This window comes from Mauremys mutica, chromosome 1 (assembly GCF_020497125.1).
Source record: "Mauremys mutica isolate MM-2020 ecotype Southern chromosome 1, ASM2049712v1, whole genome shotgun sequence".
NCBI classification, from domain to species: Eukaryota; Metazoa; Chordata; order Testudines; family Geoemydidae; genus Mauremys; species Mauremys mutica.
Genome location: NC_059072.1, coordinates 319,651,855 through 319,675,313, shown reverse-complemented (window position 1 = coordinate 319,675,313; position 23,459 = coordinate 319,651,855). Strand labels below are relative to the sequence as shown.

Here is a 23,459-nt window from a genome sequence, read left to right as displayed (position 1 = left end):
AATAAACTGTTTTATAATCTTAGCTAAAGAGCCATATGATTGCTTAGGCTGTTACTTTTGGGAAGACAAAATAGACAGATTACTAGGTCCAGGACCTAATGGAAGTGTGTGTGTTCAGATGCAGCTGCTATATCAGCCTATACATCAAAATCCTTATCCTTTCACTTTCACACTAGACAGAAGTGCCAGAGTTGATATATTGGCAAATTCTGCAGATTTTTCTTTTTTTCAGGTAATCTCTTATCCAGTGTAAGGCTTCCTTAATCTTCTACCTACTGGGCCATGTCCTATCAAGAACCACAATCTAGGATCTGGCCAGCACATCTAGTGAGGGCTTAACCAGATCTTTAAAAAGTTGCTCTTCACCTTCCTTACACAGAATGACTCCTGCTTGAGGGCATAAAGCTGTCTTTCCAGCAAGGTTGAGTTGTGTTTCCCTGTGCCAAACCTGGCTCATGGTAGAGTCCTCCTGATGATCAGCACCCTGGTGGTAGAGTACTAGAACATGTAGGTTTTCCATCATCTTCTAAAGCTTTTTGATATTACTCACTGCTGGAATGCGAGTTAGACAGATAACTGAGGTGTTCCAGTCTGGTGAGTCTCATATTCCTGTTTTCTTATGAATGTGCTCTGAGATTTTTCTGTGAAGTTCTATAACTGTATTTTGTGATTAACCTGAGAGAAATATATCCCTAAACTGAAGGTGATGAATTCATTTACATACATTCTTTGTAAAGAGACACAATACTGAACTGTTAAAATGGGCAGAATGGACTTTTATTTTCATTCATTCTTCAATAATTCCACACAATTAGATAGCAACATCTGAAAAAAAACCTTGAAATAATTTAAACAGAAGGCACAGAAGAATAAACCCGATAAACTAACCACAAGATCATAAGAGAAACCCGCCCTTCCCCCTAAACATTAGTTCAAGAGAGGGAGCCCCTCGGAACAAGTTTCTGTCACAAGACATTGTGATCAAAAGCTATTGCCCAGTGGAACAAAATATATAGCACAACTTAAGCTTAACTATGCTTTCATGATACAAAAGAAAAAAAGGGCAAACGGTTGATTTTTGCTCAGATTTTGAGTATGATGTCACTTCAAATGAAATATTTTAAATCCAACACACTGGTAACTATATTTCGTAAATGCTATGCAAAGACATAGTTGGCAAAACTTTGCATTAAAAACAAAATATACAGTTAAACTATTTTTGGATGGGAGGAAACTTGTTCTCATCTCAGCTAGGGATATCAAAGGATATCTGACTGCTTCAAAAAAAATATTCTCTATACAGTAATATACTGCATGGGCAATTGATTTGTGTCCTGATAGTGTGAAAGCAAACAAACATCATACACCACAGAGAGGAATAAAACTACTTCATTCATAAGAGCTTTTACATTTTTTGCAAGAGATGGTAGCTTTATTTTTTAAACAAAGCTACTTGAATCAGTGACATGCGATAATATGCCCCAATAGTATAGCTGCTAAGTCTGAAAATAAAGTTCATGCTTCACAATTGAAATATGCAGTGATTATGAAATACATTCGCTGATAATTAATACCATCGTTATTACAACAGAGAGGTCATTCATAAATTAGTTCAGATTCTGAACTTGGTTTCTAAATGGAACGCTTTTTCAAGTATGCAGAACATTAACAATGTACAGATTTTGCTCCAGATCAACACATTAGTTGGTGTGTTTTTACAAAAGGACGCTTACCCTGCAAATGTTATGGACAAAGCAAAACCTGCAAGTACAAGGCTTGCTTTAAAAATGCTAAACACAATTAAAAGATATAAAATCTTATAGTTGTCAACAATCGAGTGGCAAGCATTTGCCAAAGAAAAATGATTTCTCAAATACGAGACAGATCTTTTCAGCATTTTATACGAAGGCATTTGTCAGCAAATAACAGAGTAAGTAAAACTTTGCAGCTCCCTTTGCACTTGGAGTCCAGCCTCCTTACTTTTAAACGGTAACGTACACTGTCATAAACAGCCTTTTTTTTTTTAAATACCTCTCTGATTTACAGGTTGAGTCACAATAATGTTTCTACACAAGAATAAAAAGAGCTACTGACAATCACAATATAAACTGTAAAAATGGTTTTAGTAAAAACGTTCATCAAAATTTTCTGACATAGCAAAACATTCATTTGGAAAGTAAACTCTAATACAGCAGGCCGTTCGATCAAAGGTGACCCAGGCAATTTTATTGTTGCCAGCATTCTGACTGATTACTTCCATATTCCTTTGCATTATAGGATACAAACTTTGTAATATATTAAATCGTTTTCTAGCAAAGAGCCAGATTATTGCACTTTATAAAAATTCCAGTAATATCAGGCTTTTGTCCTACTCTTTTGTGAACACTGATGACCTGCAACAAAAACCATGGGACCAAACACTTTCTTATGAGTAAGACAGGTCCTTGAATGGTTTTAACATACCGGAACAAAATGAAAATATTTACAAAAAATGAAAAATGCATTCCTTTTTATACCAAATTTTGATTCACAGCAGCAACGGGTAGAACTTTAATTGCATTACTGATGTGAACCTTCTCTCAAGGAGGAGAGAGTACATAGCTTACCATTTTATGTTTCAATTTGGAAAAATACTAAGAGAAACTAGAAATACCACAGAATTCTTCTGCTGACTGTCAGACTATTACTGTCTAGGAAGGCTTAACGACAATAACATCTTAATGTGCATGTGCCAGCTCTTAAACAATGAGCACAACAAATTCGGTAGATATGGCTGTTTCAAGATGGCAACATACGTACAGTAAAGAGGTTGAGAATTCCCCCCCTTTAAAAAAAATGAATGTAGCAGTTTTTGGCCCTGCTTATTACCAGCTGTATCAGTAGAAAAAAAATGGAGGCTTTATACCAGCCACGTAGAAAATCAGCTGCTTGAACCAAAGCGGTTTTACAAATCTAGATGAGGCTTCCAGGCCAGCAAACAACAGTCAAAGTTACTTTGTTCCTCTGCTCTTTCAGCATAGGAACTAGTGAGGAATGGCTCATGCCCACTGTGGATAGTCCATTTACAGCAACAATCATGTCACCACACCTAAAAAAGGAAACAAAATGGAAAGCAGCTGATGAACAATGATGCACGACAACTCTAACACGACAATGAGTAACAGATGGCATTTCATAGTTAGGGACTCAGATTTCTATTGGACTTGGAGTTCAGCTGCAAGAGCTAAGAGCATTCAATTAAAAAAAATGAAGTCTGACCTCCCATTGTAATTAGTATAGGGAATTCTTGAACCCCTGGGGTTCAACTCTGGCGTAATTCCAACACTAGCTTTAAGAGTTTGCCTGTGGAAAGATACCAGGATTGATGCAAGAGTGGGAGAGAGAGAGAGAGAAAAAGTCATCATTTGCCAGGGTTAAGTAGGGGATAATAAAAACATATATAGACAGACTTATAATACACATGTTTATATGATAAAAACATATACATGTTTATAGGGTTTAACACATATTTACATATAATATGCATTTATTGTAGCTTGCAAAAGCAGTGACATCTATAGTTAAGATTGCTCAACACTTTCCAACATAAGACCTTGTTTTCAGTTGCTTATAACTTTACCAAACTTAACCATTCAGGTTAAAGTTTCCCATGCCAGATGTCTGCCTCAGGGTGTGTATATAGCTTGAATGGCTAAGTTTGGTAAAGTTACACACACACACACACACACACACACACACCTCTCTCTCTCTCTCTCTCTCTCACACACACACACACCCCCCTGGTATGGGAAACTTTAGCTTGAATGGTTAAGTGTGGTAAAGTGTGCATACAGGAAGTTTCAACTAAAATGGCTCAACTATTTCCAAAAATGAGGTTAAGGGAAAATACGTTGTTTTGCCCATGTTAAAAAAATTCCTACAACCATTTCATTGAGAAGATCTACTGTCCCCATGCTTTGGAGCAGAGATTTAAAATTAGGCAGGGAAAGCACTTTTGCCACCCATGTGAAAATTTGCCCAAATTTGGTCAAGTTATAAACATCTGACAAATCTCAGTTTGTACATGCTTGATAGACACTTGTTTGAGTTTACCAGCTACGTTCTCTTTAGATTATTTCTGCACTCAGCATGCTCTATCTCAGCGGTTCTCAAACTATGGGTTGGGACCCCCCACAGTGGGTTACGACCCCATTAAAAAGCCAGCCCCAAAGCTGGCGTAGAGTTGCTGGGGCCTGGAGCGAAAGCCGAAGCCCGAGCCCCACCGCCCGGGGCGGCAGGGCTAGGTTACAGGCCTCTATCCCCACACTGCTCCTATCTGTGACTTGACAGTATATGTTCTATTCCCACAGGGCTACTGAGCATGCTCCAGCACTGCATTGCAGGGGATGAGGAGTAATTTCCCTGCAATTGCATCTCCTGACTATGGGGGACACCAGAATTCTCTGTCCTTTATTCTCAATATTCCTTTTGCTCCTATATAGGTGGGGTAGGAGGAAGCAGTGTGACTCAGAGTAGTGAGGAGCAGAGTGAGGGGGGAGAACATTTCCTAACTTCTAAGGTTACAAAGTCAAGTACTCAATGCTCTTTTAATATAATTTTTAATGTAATTGTATATTAAAATAAAAATGGTAATGTATAGGACCATAAAACAAAAACTACAGTATGCTTAAGAGCCTGAGAATGTTATTTTATTTGATATTTAAGGGCCTTTAAAACTTGTTAGGATACTGGTATACAGTCTTAATGTATATGAGCAGGGAAACCCCATTCTCAGGAATAAGGCATGCAAAATTATAAAATGAATTTTCTTAAGCCACTTTGTAGTGAAATAGAAATACAGAGATTATTGCGCAGCAAACCTCCAAGAGCCATACAGAGCTCCCAAAACCACAGAATATCACTTTTAGCAGCCTAGCTATTGTTATGATCTGAGTCATAAGATGGCCTCTAGTTACCGCCATATCATTGGAAACATGCATTAAGCTGTTCTGAAAAGAAATTAAGCCTTCCTTAATTTGTAATCATCATGATTCATATCTACTCTGTATGTAAAACAAATATGGTACAATCTTCTACTCATGTTATCAAACCTTCGTGATGTTCAATTTACAAATGAGGGAATCTTTAATAGGCATTTCAAATCCTGCATTTGGAAGGACCCTAAATTCCAGGGCTGCCCGGGGGGGGGCAAGTGGGGCCCCCACGAGAGTTTTTCAGGGCCCCTGGAGCAAGGTCCTTCACTCTCTCCGGGGGTCCCGGAAAACTCTCGCAGGGCCTGGGTCCCCGGAGCTTCTTCTGCTCCGGGTCTTTGGCGGCGGGAGGGTCCTTCCGCCCCGGTAGAAGGACCCCCCACCGCCGAACTACCGCCAAAGTGCTGGGTCTTTGGTGGTAATTCAGTGGTGAGGGCCCCTGCCGCGCGTCTTCGGGACATTTCAGCGGCGGGTCCCGGAGCGGAAGGACCCCCCACCGCCGAATTACCGAAGTGGGGGCCCCCTGCTGCTGAAGACCCCAGGCCCCCTGAATCCTCTGGGCGGCCCTGCTAAATTCAGCCAAAACAAACACCCTAAATGCCAGATTTGGGGATCCTATTAAAGTGCCATATTTGAAAATTGGACCCTACATGTTGATTGCCTCTCACAGTGATCTTGACCAGATACTGCTCTAGCCTCTTCTCCACACCTCTATTATAAAATGAAGCTCCTCTAGCTTTGGTAATCCTCCTCGAAGTAGGCAGAGAGCATTATACAACATGCTCACTTCCCGGCTCCAAATCCTGGGCAAGATATTTCCCCCCTAATGGAAGAGTCAAGGAATCAGTAGAGGTGATGGGGGAGATGGGTCAAATCAGCATCACTGGCTGATGGTGGAATGTGTTTCCAAAGAAAGGTGGGGGAAGGAAGAATAATTGGGACTAGATGCTCCCACAAGTTCTGACTGATCCCACTTCCCCCAGCCAAAAATCCTTCTGATGTCTCAGCACTGCACCTAATAGACTTGCCAAGCTGCTATAGGGAGTTGGCCAGCTCCCAAGAAACACTGGATATTAGTCAGTGGCTCAAGGGATATATGTATGTAACGAATCACTTCATGCAATATGCCTTATCATCACTCTGTCCATTCGATTTCTAATACCATTTCAAAAGATGTGGTAGTACTTACTTTAACCTTCCATCAAAGTATGCTGGAGTTCCAAGAACAATCGTTTTAATGAAGAAAGGCTGGTTTGTGTGATTCTCCTCATATCCACCAACGATGCTAAAGCCCCAACTTCCTAAATTGCTCCTCCGTAGCACTACATCATGGCAGCTATGTAGGCCGCTGTGGGGTGAGATTGTAGAGTGGAAGGAGAAAAAAAAACACGCCATGTAAATATCTTCACGTTATGTGCAACACTTGCTCTGTCGCATCACTGCAATAAGCATGAAAGAGAAGGGGTAATGGTGGGGAAAGGATGGTAATTAACAGTGTTCCCAGGATGAATCATCTTGTAATATTTAACCATCTTGACTACTGTGTGCTTAGAATTACAAAAAAACCTCTGGAGGTAAAAAAAAAGTATTAAACATAAAGAATGTACTGTTGGAATTATTGCTTAAATACAGTTACATCTAGAAAGTGACACTTCTAAAATGATGTTGTGGGGTTTCATATTTATCCTCCCCACCTCCAATCCCACTAGCTTCCATATCCAATGTGTTTTATTTGCAAAACGAAAGATGATTTTTCTGTCAGTTTAGGATTTTCCATCTTGAATTTCTATCTGTCTTCTTTCTGTCTCTTCCTGATTCATCACTACCAGTAATGAAATTTTTGCAATCAGATGACAGTTTTTTGGATGATGCAAAAGCCAGAGTATAAATAATTCAGATTGCATTTGAGTAGCTGTATTGGCTTTGAAATACCTACAGTGCGCTAAAGATTCTTATGTCCCTTCATGCTTCAACCACCATTCCAGAGGACATGTGCCCATGCTGATGATGGATTCTGCTTGATAACGATCAAAAGCAGTGCAGACTGACGCATGTTCATTTTCATCATCTGAATCAGATGCCACCAGCAGAAGGTTGATTTTCTTTTTTGGTGGTTCGGGTTCTGTAGTTTCCACATCTGAATGTTGCTCTTTTAAGACTTCTAAAAGCATGTTCCACACCCTGTCCCTCTCAGATTTTGGAAGGCACTTCAGATTCTTAAATCTTGGATCGAGTGCTGTAGCTACCTTTAGAAATCTTATACTGATACCTTATTTGCATTTTGTGAAATCTGCAGCGACACTGTTCTTAAAACGAACAACATGTGCTGGGTCATCATCCAAGGCTGCTATAACATGAAATACATGATAGAATGTGGGTAAAACAGAGCAGGGAATGTACAATTGTCCCCCAAGGAGTTCAGTCACAAATTTAATTAAACACATTTTTTAACAAGCATCATCGGCATGGAAGCATGTCCTTTGGAATGGTGGCTGAAGCATGAAGGGGCATATGAATGTTTAGCATATCTGGCATGTAAATACCTTGCAATGCCTGCTACAAAATTGCCATGAGAACGCCTGTTCTCACTTTCAGGTGACACTGTAAATAAGAAGCAGGCAGCATTATCTCCCATGAATGTAAACAAACTTGTTTGTCTTAGCAATTGGCTGAACAAGAAGTAGGACTAAGTGGACTTGTAGGCTCTAAAGTTTTACATTGTTTTGTTTTTGAGTGCAGTTATATATATAAAAAAAAAATCTACATTTGTAAATTGCACTTTCATGACAAAGATTGCACCACAGTATTTGTATGAGGTGAACTGAAAGATACTATCTCTTTTGTTTATCATTTTCACAGTGCAAATATTTGTAATAAAAAATAATATAAAGTAAGCCCTGCAGACTTTGTATTCTGTGTTGTTGAAATTAATATATTTGAAAATGTAGAAAAATATCCAAAATATTTAATACATTTCAATTGGTATTCTATTGTTTAATAGTACAATTAAAACTGCAATTAATCATGATTAATTTTTAAAATTGTGATTATTTTTTTTTAGTTAATCACGAGTTAACTGCAATTAATCAATAGCCCTAACATATTATATATATGAGAGTCACTTTCCTGACCATCACCACACTTTTAAAAGTGGTCATGCATATGCAAAAGTGTTGAATTAAAGAATATTTTTCTTTTCATAGAAAATCTTTATTCAAATCCAGACAAGCAGAAAATGTTGAGGTAGCCTACCCGTTGCTTCTCTACATTAATCATGTTGTGCCATGCATTGGAGCATACAAGACATAATTAAGCAGCAAAATGTGGTTGTTTGTAGTATGTGAGCAATAAATGACAGCCAGCTCTTGTTAAGCAGAGTTATTTATCAGACTTGAAAGCAGTTTCCTGTAACTGTATAACTCACAAGACATTCTGACTGTTTTACAGGAAGTTACATACACACATCTTGCACAGAAAAAACTAGAGGAAATCAATGAGGGCCTGATCCTGAAAGCCCTTTTTACCAAAGGAAGTGGTTTGTTACTATGTGTAGTTATAATCACTTCAGATTTATATTATGGTCTCAATGCTGATTGTCAGATTTGGTTTCTCCCATGGTTAGTTGCAATGGGAGATTAACATGGGTCATGATGTGAATGTATCTGATACGACCCCATGTATGGTCACACTTGAGCCATGCACACAAAACTGATACTGAACTCAAATCAATCCTGTAGGATCATCAGAGGGACTTTGAGAGCGACTCCCACATTGTCGCGATACTGCCTCACGGGGATTGCATCACCATCAGTGAGGCGGGATGCCTTCAGTAAAAAGGAGACAAAAACAGGTGCATGTTTCAAGACAGCCACTGAATGGACACATTCCACCACCCAAGAGGTGGAAGTCCAGGAAGGGCTTTGCCTCTGTAAGTCCCTTACCTCAAAATACCATTGTGGAAGGCTACGGAGTAACAAAATGATCTTGGAGAACCTGGTTCTTTCAGAACAACTCCCTCTAGCTACTGACCTCAAATGAAAACAATGGTGTACTCTAAACTGAGTGAGAGCTGACGTGGCAAAGACTGATGACAATATGACCAAGGGGAAGCCGAGGAACAACTCCAGATGTGAATGCGGAGAGCCTAGGCAAAACACTTGAACGCTGCCACAGTGCCCCGTCAACATCCCCTACTCCAGAGGAACTACTCGAGGTAAGTGACTACAACAGATCGTGGCTGTGGTTTTGGAGCAATATGCTATGATGATGACTTCAGGATTTCATTCTGTTACCATCACATTCTACATGCTCTCTGTGGTTACATCTGCAAACCGTGGGTGTAATCCTGGAAACCCTTACTATTAAGGACAGCGCTTACTATTGTGCACAGTGTGACTGAAGTTAACAAGACTATGCACAGTATTAAGCACTATCCTTGATCGTAAGCGTTTCCCAGAATTAGGCCCACAGTTTGTCGTTATAACTACCAGAGAGCGAAGAATGGGATGAGAAGTGAAATCTGGTGATATCAGTCAGGCCAAAAGTTAGGAAAAGGAAGTGGGTTTGCTGCAGGTGTATTTGTGCTTGATGGAGTTGGTGGCTGGTTTTCTGAGTTATATATGTGAGTTTTGTGAATGCAGATTGATCTTTTCTAACTTCTTTCTGCATGTGTGCCTAAGACCTGTATGATAAAAGTCAATGATCAGTGAAGGTTATATCCTTCATTCTATGAAGTTATTCATTTGCCTTTCTAAGCTTTGTTTTGTATATTAATATAGGGTGATTTGGGTAAGTGCTCTATGTTTCCTGTTTAAAACTCGGGCTTAACTTGGGGATCAAAAGGACAGCTAACATCGATTGGGGGAATTGAATTGGTTAGTGTTAGACTTTTCCCAGGTTTCTGAAGGGATAATCAGTGTTTTCTATCTTCTGGCTGGTTAACAGGATACTTTTCTGTACAATCCAGAATAGGGTGAAGCATGTACTGTAACTAAGCTGTTCTCTGCTATAGAGTTTAAATCAGTTTTAACATTATATTAATTAAAACTGCAGCAGCAGCATAAAGTAAATCCCCACTAAAATGAACTGTTATTGCATCTGAACGCATGTATAAGAAACAAACCCTTCAACATGTTGCTTCAGCCCTATGTACGTCACACAAATATTTTATAGCAAACTGAAAAATGTCAGGAGAATGACACAGCCAAATGCAGGAGTTAATATTATAACAGCAGTGTAAACATGAGTTTAAACAGATCATTCATTAACTAGTACCTGGGAAGCCCCAGCCACATGACCCAGGAGGGTGACCAGCTAGCATCATATTCATTTTCGCTGATTGTGCTTGGTTGTTCCTCATTAGTCTGGTTTTGTTCTTCAACAATCTGGACCTCCAGTGTTTTGAGTGCCACCACTGAAGAAGCAGCACTGGCTTTGAGCATAGCCACTGCCTCACTATGACTTAGATTGGTCAGGTCAATGCCATTAATATTCAGCAACACATCACCTGTTTAAAAGGCACAAATAAGAGTGTAAGTCATGTGGCCTATTGAACAGTTGTCTTCCTGTGCTAATACCTGGCCTGTACACATTACTCAGTGCCTGTTCACGCCAATGTGTTATCTCCCTGGGCCTAGACAGTCAAAACCAGTAACTCTTAGAGCTGTGAACTGCAGTGTATTCACTTTGCAGCCTTATACAGACAATTTAAACATTATAACGTGTAATCTATTTCACCGCGACATATCTCAGCAGAAACAGAAATGCTGTGCCTGGCTAGCATGCTCTGCTATCATGCAAATCAGAGGTGGAAATGATCTATTAGGTCAGGCACCTCTCCTGCCTCAGAATAGAACTGACCCCTATGGTATATCCTCCAGTGCTCTGTTCAGTCCACATTTAAATGACTTGAACACTGGAGCTTTCAACACTCCCACTGGAAACTATTCTCACCACTAGGGATTTTTTGTGCGACTTTTCCAGCTTTGTGTTCCTTTTCTTAATATATTCCATTCCGCATAGTCATCCCTCAGGGTTTAAAGGGAAGGGGGAAAAGGAATGGCAAAAGGTGTAATGTACCTACGAGGGAGAGGGGAAGTCTTGCAGAAGGTAACACAGCAAGTGGGGCATGAAAAGAGTATCCCCACTTGCACACTTCAGTCCTACTGCATGTCTGTGCTTTACCAATTGGGAAAGACAAACAGGGATTACAGGAAAGACTAATAAGGGAAAATCAGCTCTGAGGAAGCAAGAGCATCTGTAAAAAGATTATAATGATCTGGAAAGAGTCAAAAATACAAAGATTGCTGAAAACGATTTTCCTTGAGAATATTTGAAAAGAAGGAGAGAGTCTCTTATTGTCTGAGTGGTTACAGTATTGCTGCTGCAGTGCAGAACAAATCAGCAAAATCCAGGACTCAGTTACACAAGATATAAGAATCAATCACTTTCTAGAAACTTGCATAGCAGGGAAGGCTAATTCCTTTTGCAATTGCAGCTTTAACATCACATAAGGAAGAAAAATCACAATTGTTGCTTCAACAAATGGATTTTTAAATAATGTTTAGAAAAAGATCCTGTGCACATTTGTATACTGCATTTAATGTTCCTACCTTACACTGTCGTGAAAAATATCCTCCATTACCTCATTTTAAATCTGCACACTTCAGTTACTGTTCAAACTTTGCCCTAATGTCAGTATGGGCCCATAGGATTTCTAAGTCAGTGCAGTATTGCATGGGGTTGCATTACGTATTTATGTGATTTAAGTGCATGTACAACACATTTGACAAAAAATAAATCAGGAAAATGTCAGGCTGTACCTTAAGTATTATCCCATCAGGATTACCAATGTCATCCACCCCACACCTACTCCCACCCCCCCAAATACCCTACCCAATTCCTTTCCTCAAAAGCCGGGGATAACAGATGCCCTGTCCTGAAGATCAGCAAGCTTAGTTTAGGTCTGACAAAGGATGGAGAAAGTGAATTACAGAAAGGACGGTCACTTGCTGAAAATGCCCTGCTATTAGCACAGTTAAACAAGGTGCCTGTCATCAGAACAGATCAGTTTAGCTGAGGTACTGAAGACTTTACACAAGGAGAGAGGTGGTTTCTCAGACAGCTACATGGCCCAACCCATGTGACCCAAACCAAAAATAGGATGTGTGCACTGAGGTGAAAAACACTAGACAAGATCCTTAACTCCTAGGGGGATTACAGTCAACATTACACAGCCATTTCCCAAGCCAGGGGAAACTGTGGCATTGTACATTGAATTTCCATAAGTGGAATATTTGAGAGAAGCATTTATCATTGCTACCCTACATCTGTTGAGAAACCTTATGATACCTTGCAAACCAAATTCATGAACAGAATAATTGAAAGATGCACATGCTGCCATTTGAGTCAAATCCTACCTCGTTTGATCCTGCCATCTCTTGCAAGACAGCCTTGAGGTTGCACGCTAGTAACAAAAATTGGCAGTTCACCACTTTTGCTGCCTCTACCTCCTGCCACTGTCATTCCAAGGGATTCATGTGGTTCTTTTTTCACAGTAATGTGCTTTTCTTGGCATGTAACACACTGGGAAAGAATCTGCAGGAACACAACAAAAGATACTTTATTTTAAAAAATTCAAAATTGATGCTTAGTAGGATCCTAATCTATATTTAGGTAGCTAATGAGAGCAACCTGATTTTCAAAGGTACAGAGAGCATGCAGCCAGAGCCGTCCCTAGGGTATGGCAAATCGGGGCAGCCACTCTGGGCCCTGCACTTTGTGGGGCTCCGCGGCTGCCACCCCGAATAGCTGAACCCTAGGGACGGCTCTGTGTGCGTGTCGTGTGGGGGACATTATGCGGGTAGGGGGGTGGGGTTAGAGTGCAGGGGGCCAGGCTGGCTGGGGTTAGCAGGGGGCCTGGTGCTGGCAGTGGGGGTCGGGCCTGCACTCACCAGCAGGAAGCAGCAACAACCACCCAGCCCACTCCGCTCCACCCCGCCGGCTCCCGGTGTCACTCAGGGGAGGGGGCGGAAGCCGGAAAGAGGGAGAGGGAGTTGTCTCGGGCCCCAACCCCCGCTTGAGACAGCCCTGCCTGCAGCCCCTATTGCCTTCAATGGGAGCTGCACGTGATCAGCACTTTTGAAATATCAAGTCATTTATTTAGGTACCTAAATATGGATTAGGAGTCTAACTTTAAGCAAACCCAGGGTTGTGAGTTCAATCATTGAGGGAGCCATTTGGGGATTGGTCCTGCTTTGAGCAGGGGGTTGGACTAGATGATCTCCTGAGGTCCCTTCCAACCCTAATAATCTGTGATTCTATGATTCATTTTTTACATTTCACTTCTAATTTACTTACAATATGTTTAGAGAGGATATCACTGCACTTGACATTGAGGATCTGCAATGTCAAGTTTTGGTGCTGCTGCACAAAATCCATATGTTCATATGGCTAGCATCATGGCACTGAGAAACACAGGACTTTGATGTTTAGGTGGAAGTCACACTTACTAAGTGCATCATTTTTGTAAGTATCATATGGACCAAACTCTACAGACTCAATGTGAAATGAAAAAGCATATGTACTTTAAGGGTCACAAGCCGACAACTTTTAAACAGTTAATTTTTATATATGCAATTTTTTTTTCTTTTCCAGCTTGTCTCCAGAATCTGGTTTACCTACGTTTGGCTTCACACCATCAGGAACTAAGGGCTTGTCTACCCAGGGAGTTATTCTGCAATAGCTATCCTGATTAACTCCATGTGTGGACACTCTTTTTCTGGAATAAGATTGCTTTATTCCCAATTAGTTTAATCTGCTTTGGAAATAGATTAGACTAATTTAGCATACAACACTCTTGTTCCAGAATAAGAGTGTCTCCACAGGGAGTTATTCTATAATAGCCATTCCAATTTAAATTAATCTTAGTCCAAATTAATTTGCCTATGTAGACAAGCCCAAATGTATTTTATTTGCTTAAAAGCCTTGATCCTCACGTACTTAGTGATATATTCAAAGCATTCCACATTTACCTCCACTGATCATTGCAAATCTATAGAAGATTTAGAGGTAAACTAAAAATACAGAAATAAGAAATTACACCAGTTAATCTTCCAGTGGCAGTTATATCATCTCCTCCCCGTGTATGAAAAAAGCGGTACCCTTTTATATTCCCACTACACAATGCCAGAAGTAGTTTAGTATTAGAGTGGCAGACACATACCACTGTACACGTATTAAAGTCAGCTTACTTTTAATTCCATCAGGCTTTGTGACCATCTACTTGTTGGTGCTGTACAATTATGTAAACAAAATTCTTTAAGACAAAAAACTTCAACAACAACCTCGGCTTATCCTTACATAAGAGAGGAGTGCAGGTGAACTATACGATGAAACCCCCTTGGCTCTTTTCTGAAATCTCTCAAATTTTTGGAAGAAAATCCTGGCAAAAACCTAAAGTGCTTACAATTTAAGTGACAGAGACTGAATTCGGTTATCAACACCGTTTGTTGAAAAAGGATATAAAGGAGGTCTATTAAAGACCTGATACTCTAGGTGATTATATGATTCATTTAATTTGAAGAGACAGAAGTCATATTTTTGAAACTACCAACATGTCTGAAGCATAAGCTCTGAACAGCATTTTATTTTTATCGTAGGTCTTCTGCATAATGCCACACTAGATTCATGGAGTCTCTTCATTCAGTCCTTCACCCCGTCATATAAAATATAAGCCACCAGTACCCATGCAGTAGCCACAGCTCTCTTTCCTTTGATTCAGGGAAGGGAAAACATGACTTTTTCCACCACAGGCAATGACAATCTGTTTATATTACTCCTGGGGGAATTCTGCGCCACTGCACAATGCAGAATTTTGCAGAAATTAACGAGTGCACAGAATTTCCTTTTCCTCACAGAAATGGGCTGCAGTGCTGCTAGCCGCCACTGGACTCAGCAGAGCCCAGCTTGCACATAGAAGACACTGCTGGAGGGAGGGAGCTAGGGGGTTCCTGATAGCTGCAGTTCCCAGCATGCCCTGAGGGAAGGAGAGGGCGGCATGCAGGAAACTTTGTGCAAACCTGGAACCGAGCATCAGGCTGTTTCTCCCTCTGGATCCCTGAGCTCTGGAGGGTGAGGGGGATAGGTGTCTGGGGAAGTGGGGGGGCTCCACAGCAGGGCTCTAGGGTGTAGGTATCTGGACCGGGGGGCCCTGTGGCTAGGCTCTGAGGGGGGGACGGGGTGTGAGTGTATTGGCTGAGGGGGCCCTCATGGCTAGGCTCTGCGGGGGGAGGGGTTGTGGGTGTCTGGTCCCCTGGCTGGGCTTGGGGGGAGCGGGAGGGGCAGAGAAACAGGAACTGGGCTGTCGTAGGGGTTTCTTTAACTCTACTCCTGGGGGAATTTTTGTGTGTGTCTGTATTGTTACAGACATGCCTGCAGACAGGTATTTTGAAATAAATTACCAAAATAATTGAAACTGGCTTGATTATATAGTTTTATTTTGACAAATAACATTTGCAGAATTTTGCAGAATTTTTAATTTTTTGGTGCAGAATGCTCCCAGGATTATTATATGGCTGATGGATATGCTCCAGCTCCTGGGGCCTTGCAGTTCAATGGCTTGCACAGCAGAAGTCCAAAGGATGCTCCTGAATGGCAATCCTTCCACATGGTGGTAACACATTACTCACTTTCCCACACACGATTCCAGAGCTACAATTTTATCTCATTCACAAGACTTGTGTGTGTCGCTGTAGCCAGCAAATCTGAATACCATCAAATGCTATTACATTTTCTTTTCAAGTGGAGAGAGAGAGAAACACTAACCTTATGCGAACTGTGTCTGCTGTGGAACAGCTGCTGCGCCTGGTGCTGGCTGCTGTTTTGAGGCCCTGCTTCTCGGAGAATAGCGACTGTCTGGGATTTCACTGGTCTGGAGATTGTTAAATTCACCCTTTCCCCACTAGCCTGAGGGATATACATGCAAAAAGAAAATAATAAAGTTCTTACTGTATTGTTATTAATTACGAGATGAGGGATGGTCTTGTGGCTAAGGTACTGAGCTGGGACTTGAGAGATCTAGGTTCAAATCCTGGCACTGCCTCAGACTTCCTGTGTGATGCTGGGCAAGTCATTTATTTTTTCCTGCCTCAGTTCCCCATCTATAAAATGGAGATATTAATACTTTCTTTTCTCTCCCTTTCTCTTGTCTGTTCAGACTGTAAACTCTGTGACAGGGTCTGTCTCTGTGTGTACATACAACACCTAGCACAATGAAGCCCCCAGTTTCAGTTCCGTTTCAGGCACTTCTGTAATACAGGGAAAAAAAAACAAGAAAAGGGACTGAATACACTGACAGATTATGATTTTATAGTTTTCAAAACTACTCAATGTTTCAAATCTTAATAGATATTTAAAAACAAATTATTTACCTAGAATAAGTAACTTTGTAAGCAGATTCAGAGAATCTGTTGAAGTAGTTGGAGAGAATATATAATCAGACCACCAAACTGTGTAGTTTTTGGGACAATGCAAAAGCTCAGTGGTTACCCTAATATTCCAAAATCCCCAAATAGAAAAACTGACCTCTTCAAAATCTCAATATATTGAAAAACTGACATAAAAATAACACAAGATTATTAGAATTTCCCCCTAATTACAAGAGATGATATTTAAGATGAAATTTAAATTATACAAGCAAATAATCCCCACCAGTATCACAAATCTCCAACTGCTGTTGGAGTATGGAGTTAATCAAATAGTAAACAACAGTATTCTACATAGTCCCAGTGTTTAGGTAAGGTGGTTTACTGGATGAGTACATAGCTTAGAATCAGACCCCCACCCCCACCTCCAGCTTTTCCATTGATTGGTTATGTGACCCTTAGGCAAGTTACTTCCTTTTTTAATCCCCAATTTACAGATAGGGAAACTGAGGCACAATGCTACCTACTTTCATAAAGCTTTTTGAGATCTAGAACTAGAGAGTGATAATTACACAGCATCATGATCTTCCTTGATTTCTTCTATTAGACTCTAGACTACACTGAGATCACCTCATACATATGAATAGTCTTATAACTTTCAGTAAGCTATGGCACACCCTGGAGGAGGCCAACACTTTTTACTTCTGGCCACATCGGTTCAATTTCTAGATTATTGCACCGTGGTGTCTAGGAGCAAATAAGTGATGGTCACATTAACACCACCTTATACCGAAAACCTACCGACCGCTATGCCTACCTTCATGCCTCCAGCTTCCATCCTGGGCACACCACACGATCCATTGTCTACAGCCAAGCACTGAGGTACAACCGTATCTGCTCTAACCCCTCAGACAGAGACCAACACCTACAAAATCTCCATCAAGCATTCTCCAAACTACAATACCCACATGAGGAAATAAGGAAACAGATCAACAGAGCCAGACGTGTACCCAGAAGCCTCCTACTGCAAGACAAACCCAAGAAAGAAACCAACAGGACTCCACTGGCCATCACATACAGTCCCCAGCTAAAACCCCTCCAACACATCATCAGGGATCTACAACCCATCCTGGACAATGATCCCACACTTTCACAGGCCTTGGGTGGCAGGCCAGTCCTCGCCCACAGACAATCTGCCAACCTGAAGCATATTCTCACCAGTAACTGCACACCGCACCATAGTAACTCTAACTCAGGAACCAATTCATGCAACAAACCTCGATGCCAACTCTGCCCACATATCTACACCAGCGACACCATCACAGGACCTAACCAGATCAGCCACACCATCACCGGCTCATTCACCTGCACAACCACCAATGTAATATACGCCATCATATGCCAGCAATGCCCCTCTGCTATGTACATCAGCCAAACTGGACAGTCTCTACGGAAAAGGATAAATGGACATAAATCAGATATTAGGAACGGCAATATACAAAAACCTGTAGGAGAACACTTCAACCTCCCTGGCCTCACAATAGCAGATCTTAAGATGGCCATCCTGCAGCAAAAAAACTTCAGGATCAGATTTCAAAGAGAATCTGCTGAGCTTCAGTTCATCTGCAAATTTGACACCATCAGCTCAGGATTAAACAAAGAATGGCTTGCCAACTACAAAACCAGTTTCTCCTCTCTTGGTTTTCACACCTCAGCTGCTAGAAGAGGGCCTCATCCTCCCTGATTGAACTAGCCTCGTTATCTCTAGCCTGCTTCTTGCTTGCTTATATATACCTGCCCCTGGAAATTTCCACTACATGCATCCGACGAAGTGGGTATTCACCCACGAAAGCTCATGCTCCCAAACCTCTGTTAGTCTATAAGGTGCCACAAGACTCTTTGCTGCTTTTACAGATCCAGACTAACACGGCTACCCCTCTGATACTTGACCCCAGGAACTGTGTACAATAGAAACCTCTCAGAGATAGCAATGGGAACTGTTTGACCCACATCACAGCAAAAGAGCTCTTCAGCAAATGGGAAGAAGATATAAAAGGGGGACAATGACATCATGGTGGGACCTCACTCTCCCTACAACACCACACCTGGAAACACCTGAGGGGCAAGGACTGAACTGTGGGAAGTGATGGTCCCAGGCTAGAGGGATTTTTAGCCTGTGTATGAAAACCTGGGAAATCCAAGGCACCTTGTGCCTTAAGAATCTGCCAGCCTCTTTATCACTCATGGTGAGAATTTGCTAATTCATATTCTACCTATCTAGTGTGTTAAGCTCAGTTTGTGGTTTTGTTTACTTGCTAAGGTGATCTGTTTGCTCTCACTTATAATCATTTAAAAAATCTATCTTTTGTAGTTAATAAACTTGTTTCTTTTTTGTCTAAAACCAGTGTGTAAAAATTATAACTTGGGGGCAGAAAGTTGTTCCATCTATCTCTCCACATTGAGGGAGGGGAGACTTTTATGAGCTTACGCTGTACAGTTCCCTGTGCAGTGCAAGATGGTATAATTTTGGATTTACACTCCAGAAGGGGTGCGTGCCTTAGCAACTGGGAGGTGCCTTAGCTGAGCCTTCCCATGCAGAGCTGATCTCAGCATCTATGTGAAGCTGCAGCTGGGTGTGTCCCTACCTCGGTGTATGCTGGTGAAAGAGCAAGCTTGGAGAGCTTAGCAACTTATCACAGCACACAATGTGAGAGTGAGCCCAGGCTGGTGGGTCAGGTGGGCTCAGTGGTACCCCAGTTCTAAGTGGCACCCTGGGGGGAATCTGTCACATCACCCCCATACAATAACCCCAAACATCACTCTGAAGTCTAGAAAGTCTGTTGAGTGAGTGGGAAGGAAATGGAATTAGCTAAAATCATGGCTGGGAAGTCTTTTTGTTTGGAATATCACTAGGTTCAATCATCACTGGGATTCACAGTTTGTTTCCATCCAATTTTTAAGTTCTCAACTGTTTTGTTTGTTTGTTTTTAAAAACACACACAAAATTACCTGAGCAACAGCACAGGCTTTCAGCTACTAGTAATGAGTAACATCTGCCAAAACCACTATACAGTTTAGGCACAATACACAAGTTGTTCTGTACTGTACTATGCCATTTTGGGGTGAAGTGTGGTGATACTTACAATAAGTGTCTTGACATATAATAAATTTTAACGTTTCAGACTGAATAAAGTACCCGTTAGAGTTTACCTGGATAATCTGAGCAGCAAGTTCCGGTGTCCCATGTTTCAGGTCATGTCCGTTGATTGCGAGTACTCGGTCATTGCTGCAGAGTCTGCCATCTTGAGCAGCCAATCCCCCTTCCAAAAGGTCGAGGATAAAAACTCCTGGCTCATCTGTTCTGCGCACTAATTTAATGCCAAGCTGTTCACTAGAGTCTCGTTTATGCAGCGTCACCTGAAAGCCGTCTTCTCGCAGCGAAGTGATGTCAGCATGGTTGTGTGTCCGGCTTCCAAATCGTCTCTCTCGGAGCACCGTGAGATGCAGCACCATGCAGGGCTGGGAAAGAACAGCTCGAGCATGGTTATGGGACACGTTGCTGATGTCAAAGTTATTGACCTGGAAAACAAGAAGTGAAACAATACTCATATCTGTTTACTGGTTTCTAGATGTATCAATAAAATCCTTGCCAAGTTCAGAGACCCTGTTACAAACCTCTAATAGTCTATACCTGGAATTATCTTCTTATCCCACTGTGCTCCTTCCCTCTCTTCATTCAATTCTCTCCTAAATAAACACTTTTTCAGCTGAGCCTGCAAAGCTAACCCACATCAACATTACGCTATCACTACTGCAATTAACACTAACTTTCACCACATTCTAAATTACTGCCATCCTCTCCGTCTCTCAGTGCATTTATGTCTGATCATCCTGGGTCTTTCACCCTGTATGCTCAGGGCAGGAGCTGTTTGGTCACTTTAAATATGAATAGTCATTTCAATCTGTAAGTTTCAGGAGTGAAACAGACAAATATAACCTGGTAACAAATCCCTGAAAACGGGAATTTATAATGGAATCTCTGACAGATATTTTATTCCAGGACCTCTTTTGATAAATATCTAAGATGTTTCAGTTATTAATCTGTATTACAATTGGTAACTAACTTCTTTTGGTTGATAGATGACATTTCTTGACACAAGTGAAATGACCACCAATGTCATATAGGCCTACGAAAGTAGAGTTTATATGGGAAATATGTTAAAGGAAGCATATTTTTTCTGGTCTCTTCCAAAAATGAAAGAGAAACCTGAAATTAAATACAAGTTCAATTTAAAAAACAAACCAACCAACTATGAACAATTGTTTTTCATCCACTGAGTAATATTTTTAAGCCCTAGTTGTCCTTGCCTTAGAAGGCATCAATAGTCTACTTCTTATACATTACTGTGTTAATTCTAAAACATATTAAAGCAAGCTGGATGTGAAAGCAAAACATCTATTTCTTCCACACAGACCTTCTAAGTGAAACACGAAGTATGTGAAAAAGTGCCAAACACCTTCTTTTCAGCGTTTAGAAGATGACACAACAGGAGCTCAAAGTCAGGTGTCCTTGAACAAAGACATATTTCTCTTTACCTTTCTCTGCCAAAATAAAGACCTACCTCAACTGTGCATTATAACATCATATCATGCGTAACATAATGGTGCATCAAAAAGTCCATAACGCCACAATGCAACATTGTAATCTGAGAGGGATGAGGTGTGGAACATACTGTCAGAAGTCTTAAAAGAGCAACACTCCAATGCGGAAACTACAGAACCCGAACCACCTTAAAAGAAAATCAACCTTCTATTGGTGGTGTTGTCAGATGCTACCGGTATGGTGCTCTGCTTTCTCCAATGTTGATATCACTTGGCTGCGTGCGTGTGTTCCCTCTGTGTGCTGCCCCAGCTCTGCGCAGATAGCTGACACAGCAGACCCGACGAGAACCCCCAATAACCACAGAGTCTAGTAAGATGCAAAGTCACGTCAGCTAGGTTTATTGCGATCCTGGACACAATGGCAGTTCCCTGTAGGTTTCTTAGCCTAACTCAGGGCATACTACGAGAAAGTGCCTCTTGGCAATGGACTCAGCTCAGTCAGTGGCGGGACTTTCCACTGCCCCCTCGGCTGGACAAAGACACCGCCCCAGGGATGCATTCTTATACACAGGTACAAACAGGTTACACATCACTTCTGACATATTGAGGTGCAACCCTTCCACGTAGCAAGATACAACCCCTCTACATATTAAGGTGCCGCCTCTCACCTTGTACATGTTGGTTCGATCAAAACAACTCTATCCATCATATTACCCTTTTGCCCCTGTCATTGATGGGTCGGCCTGTTCCTTGTTATCTGTGGAATGTTCCAGTATAGTGTGTTTTGGTACCATGTTTATATAATACTACACTAGGTGAATATATATTTATGCAACATCAGCCCTTTTCTCGCCAACTTCTGTGAACAGGGCCGGCTTCCAGCTCACAGCTTGCCTTTTGCTTTTAGCTAAGGCTTGACCATACTTTAGTTCAGGCCTCAGGCCTCAACTGGGCCTTTATCAGGGCCTACACTTACTATAGATGGCATCTGACTCAGATGATGAAAATGAACGTGTGTCAGTCTGCACTGCTTTGGATTGTTATTTAGCAGAACTGGTCATCAACATGGAGCCACGTCCTCTGGAATGGTGGTCGAAGCATAAAGGGGCATACGGATGTTTAGTATATATGGTACACAAATACCTTGCAACGCTGGTTATAACAGTGTCCTGCGAACATCTGTTCTCATTTTCAGGTGACATTGCAAATGGGAAGCGGACATTATCTCCCACAAATGTAAACAAACTTGTTTGTCTTAGTGATTGCCTGAAGAAGAGTGGACTTGTAGGCTCTAAAGTTTTGCATTGTTTTATTTGAGTGCAGTTGTGTCAAAAAAATAATAATTCTACACTTTTAAGTTGCAAATTCTCAAAAAAGAGATTGCACTACAGTACTTGTATGAGGTGAATTGAAAAATACTATTTCTTTTATCTTTTACAGTGCAAATATTTGTAATAAAAATAATATAAAGCGAGCACTGCACACTTTGTATTCTGTGTTGTAATTGAAATCAATATCTTTGAAAATGTAGAAAACATCCAAATATTTAAATAAATGGTATTCTATTGTTTAACAGTGTGATTAAAACTGCGATTAATCTAGACTTTTTTTTAATAGTGTGATTAATATTTTTAATTGTTTTACTTTCTTAATGGTTACATAAAATTACATACATTAAATAATATTAAGTTAGATATTTAAAATGTTAGGCATGTATTTATAAACAATGAATTAATCAGATTTTTTAAAAAAACTCTGTTGATATGAAATATACAGTACATTATAATTTTATATAATAGTATTAAACCTTGTGCCCTCAGTCAAGTATTAAAGGTTGCCTGAAAAAGAAAATACTTCTCCATTTGGGTGGGCAAGAAGTGTTAAAGTTCACCTTACAGTCCTATCCAGCTTGTCTAAATTTCTCAGATAACGCTCTCTGAAGAGATCTTCAACTGTCCACTACTAAAGCATGAACATATAACTGCATACAACACAATACCTAGTTTTGGTCTGCAAAAGCCAAGCCTAGTAAATTTCATGAGCCAGCTTAGCACCAACGCAGGCCAATTCTGAGCAAGGAGGCCCTTAGGTCTTCCACAGAGTCTGGTTTGTGTCTTCTGCACCTCTCCACACCCTGCTTCTATATGCCCTTCTTACAACGGCAAGGGGATTCTACTGAACTTGCTTTCAGAGTTTGCAGAGCTTCAGTGTTATCAGGTCTACAGGGTCTCTACACTGCAATTCCATTTTTTTCCCCATCTAGAGTCACTTGACAGATACTTATAGCTTTTCGAACCATAACTGCCAGCTGCTCAACGACAAGAATTTCTATCACTTCAAGAGGCTCACCATTCTGGCAGCTAATGGCACAGCCCTTGATTACCGAAAGGCTCTCATTGGCTGCTGGGGTTAGTGACTGGATATAGTATCCAACCAACACCTTCAATTGCCTGGTTTTGAACAT

General features: G+C 41.0%; 1 protein-coding gene across 2 annotated transcripts in view; it reads right to left on the bottom strand.

The window, feature by feature from the left end:
• Window positions 1-764: 764 nt before the first annotated feature.
• LNX2 (ligand of numb-protein X 2) overlaps window positions 765-23,459 on the bottom strand; it is a 92,764-nt gene continuing 70,069 nt past the window's right edge. For both annotated transcript variants that reach the window (XM_045016994.1, XM_045017003.1), the window contains 6 exons: window positions 19,604-19,972; window positions 15,795-15,935; window positions 12,389-12,566; window positions 10,245-10,476; window positions 6,160-6,318; window positions 765-3,088 (listed from right to left, as the gene is read on the bottom strand). In XM_045016994.1, coding sequence (XP_044872929.1) covers window positions 2,953-3,088; window positions 6,160-6,318; window positions 10,245-10,476; window positions 12,389-12,566; window positions 15,795-15,935; window positions 19,604-19,972 — 1,215 coding nt within the window. In that variant the 3' untranslated portion in view covers window positions 765-2,952. The remainder of the gene's footprint in view (window positions 3,089-6,159; window positions 6,319-10,244; window positions 10,477-12,388; window positions 12,567-15,794; window positions 15,936-19,603; window positions 19,973-23,459) is intronic.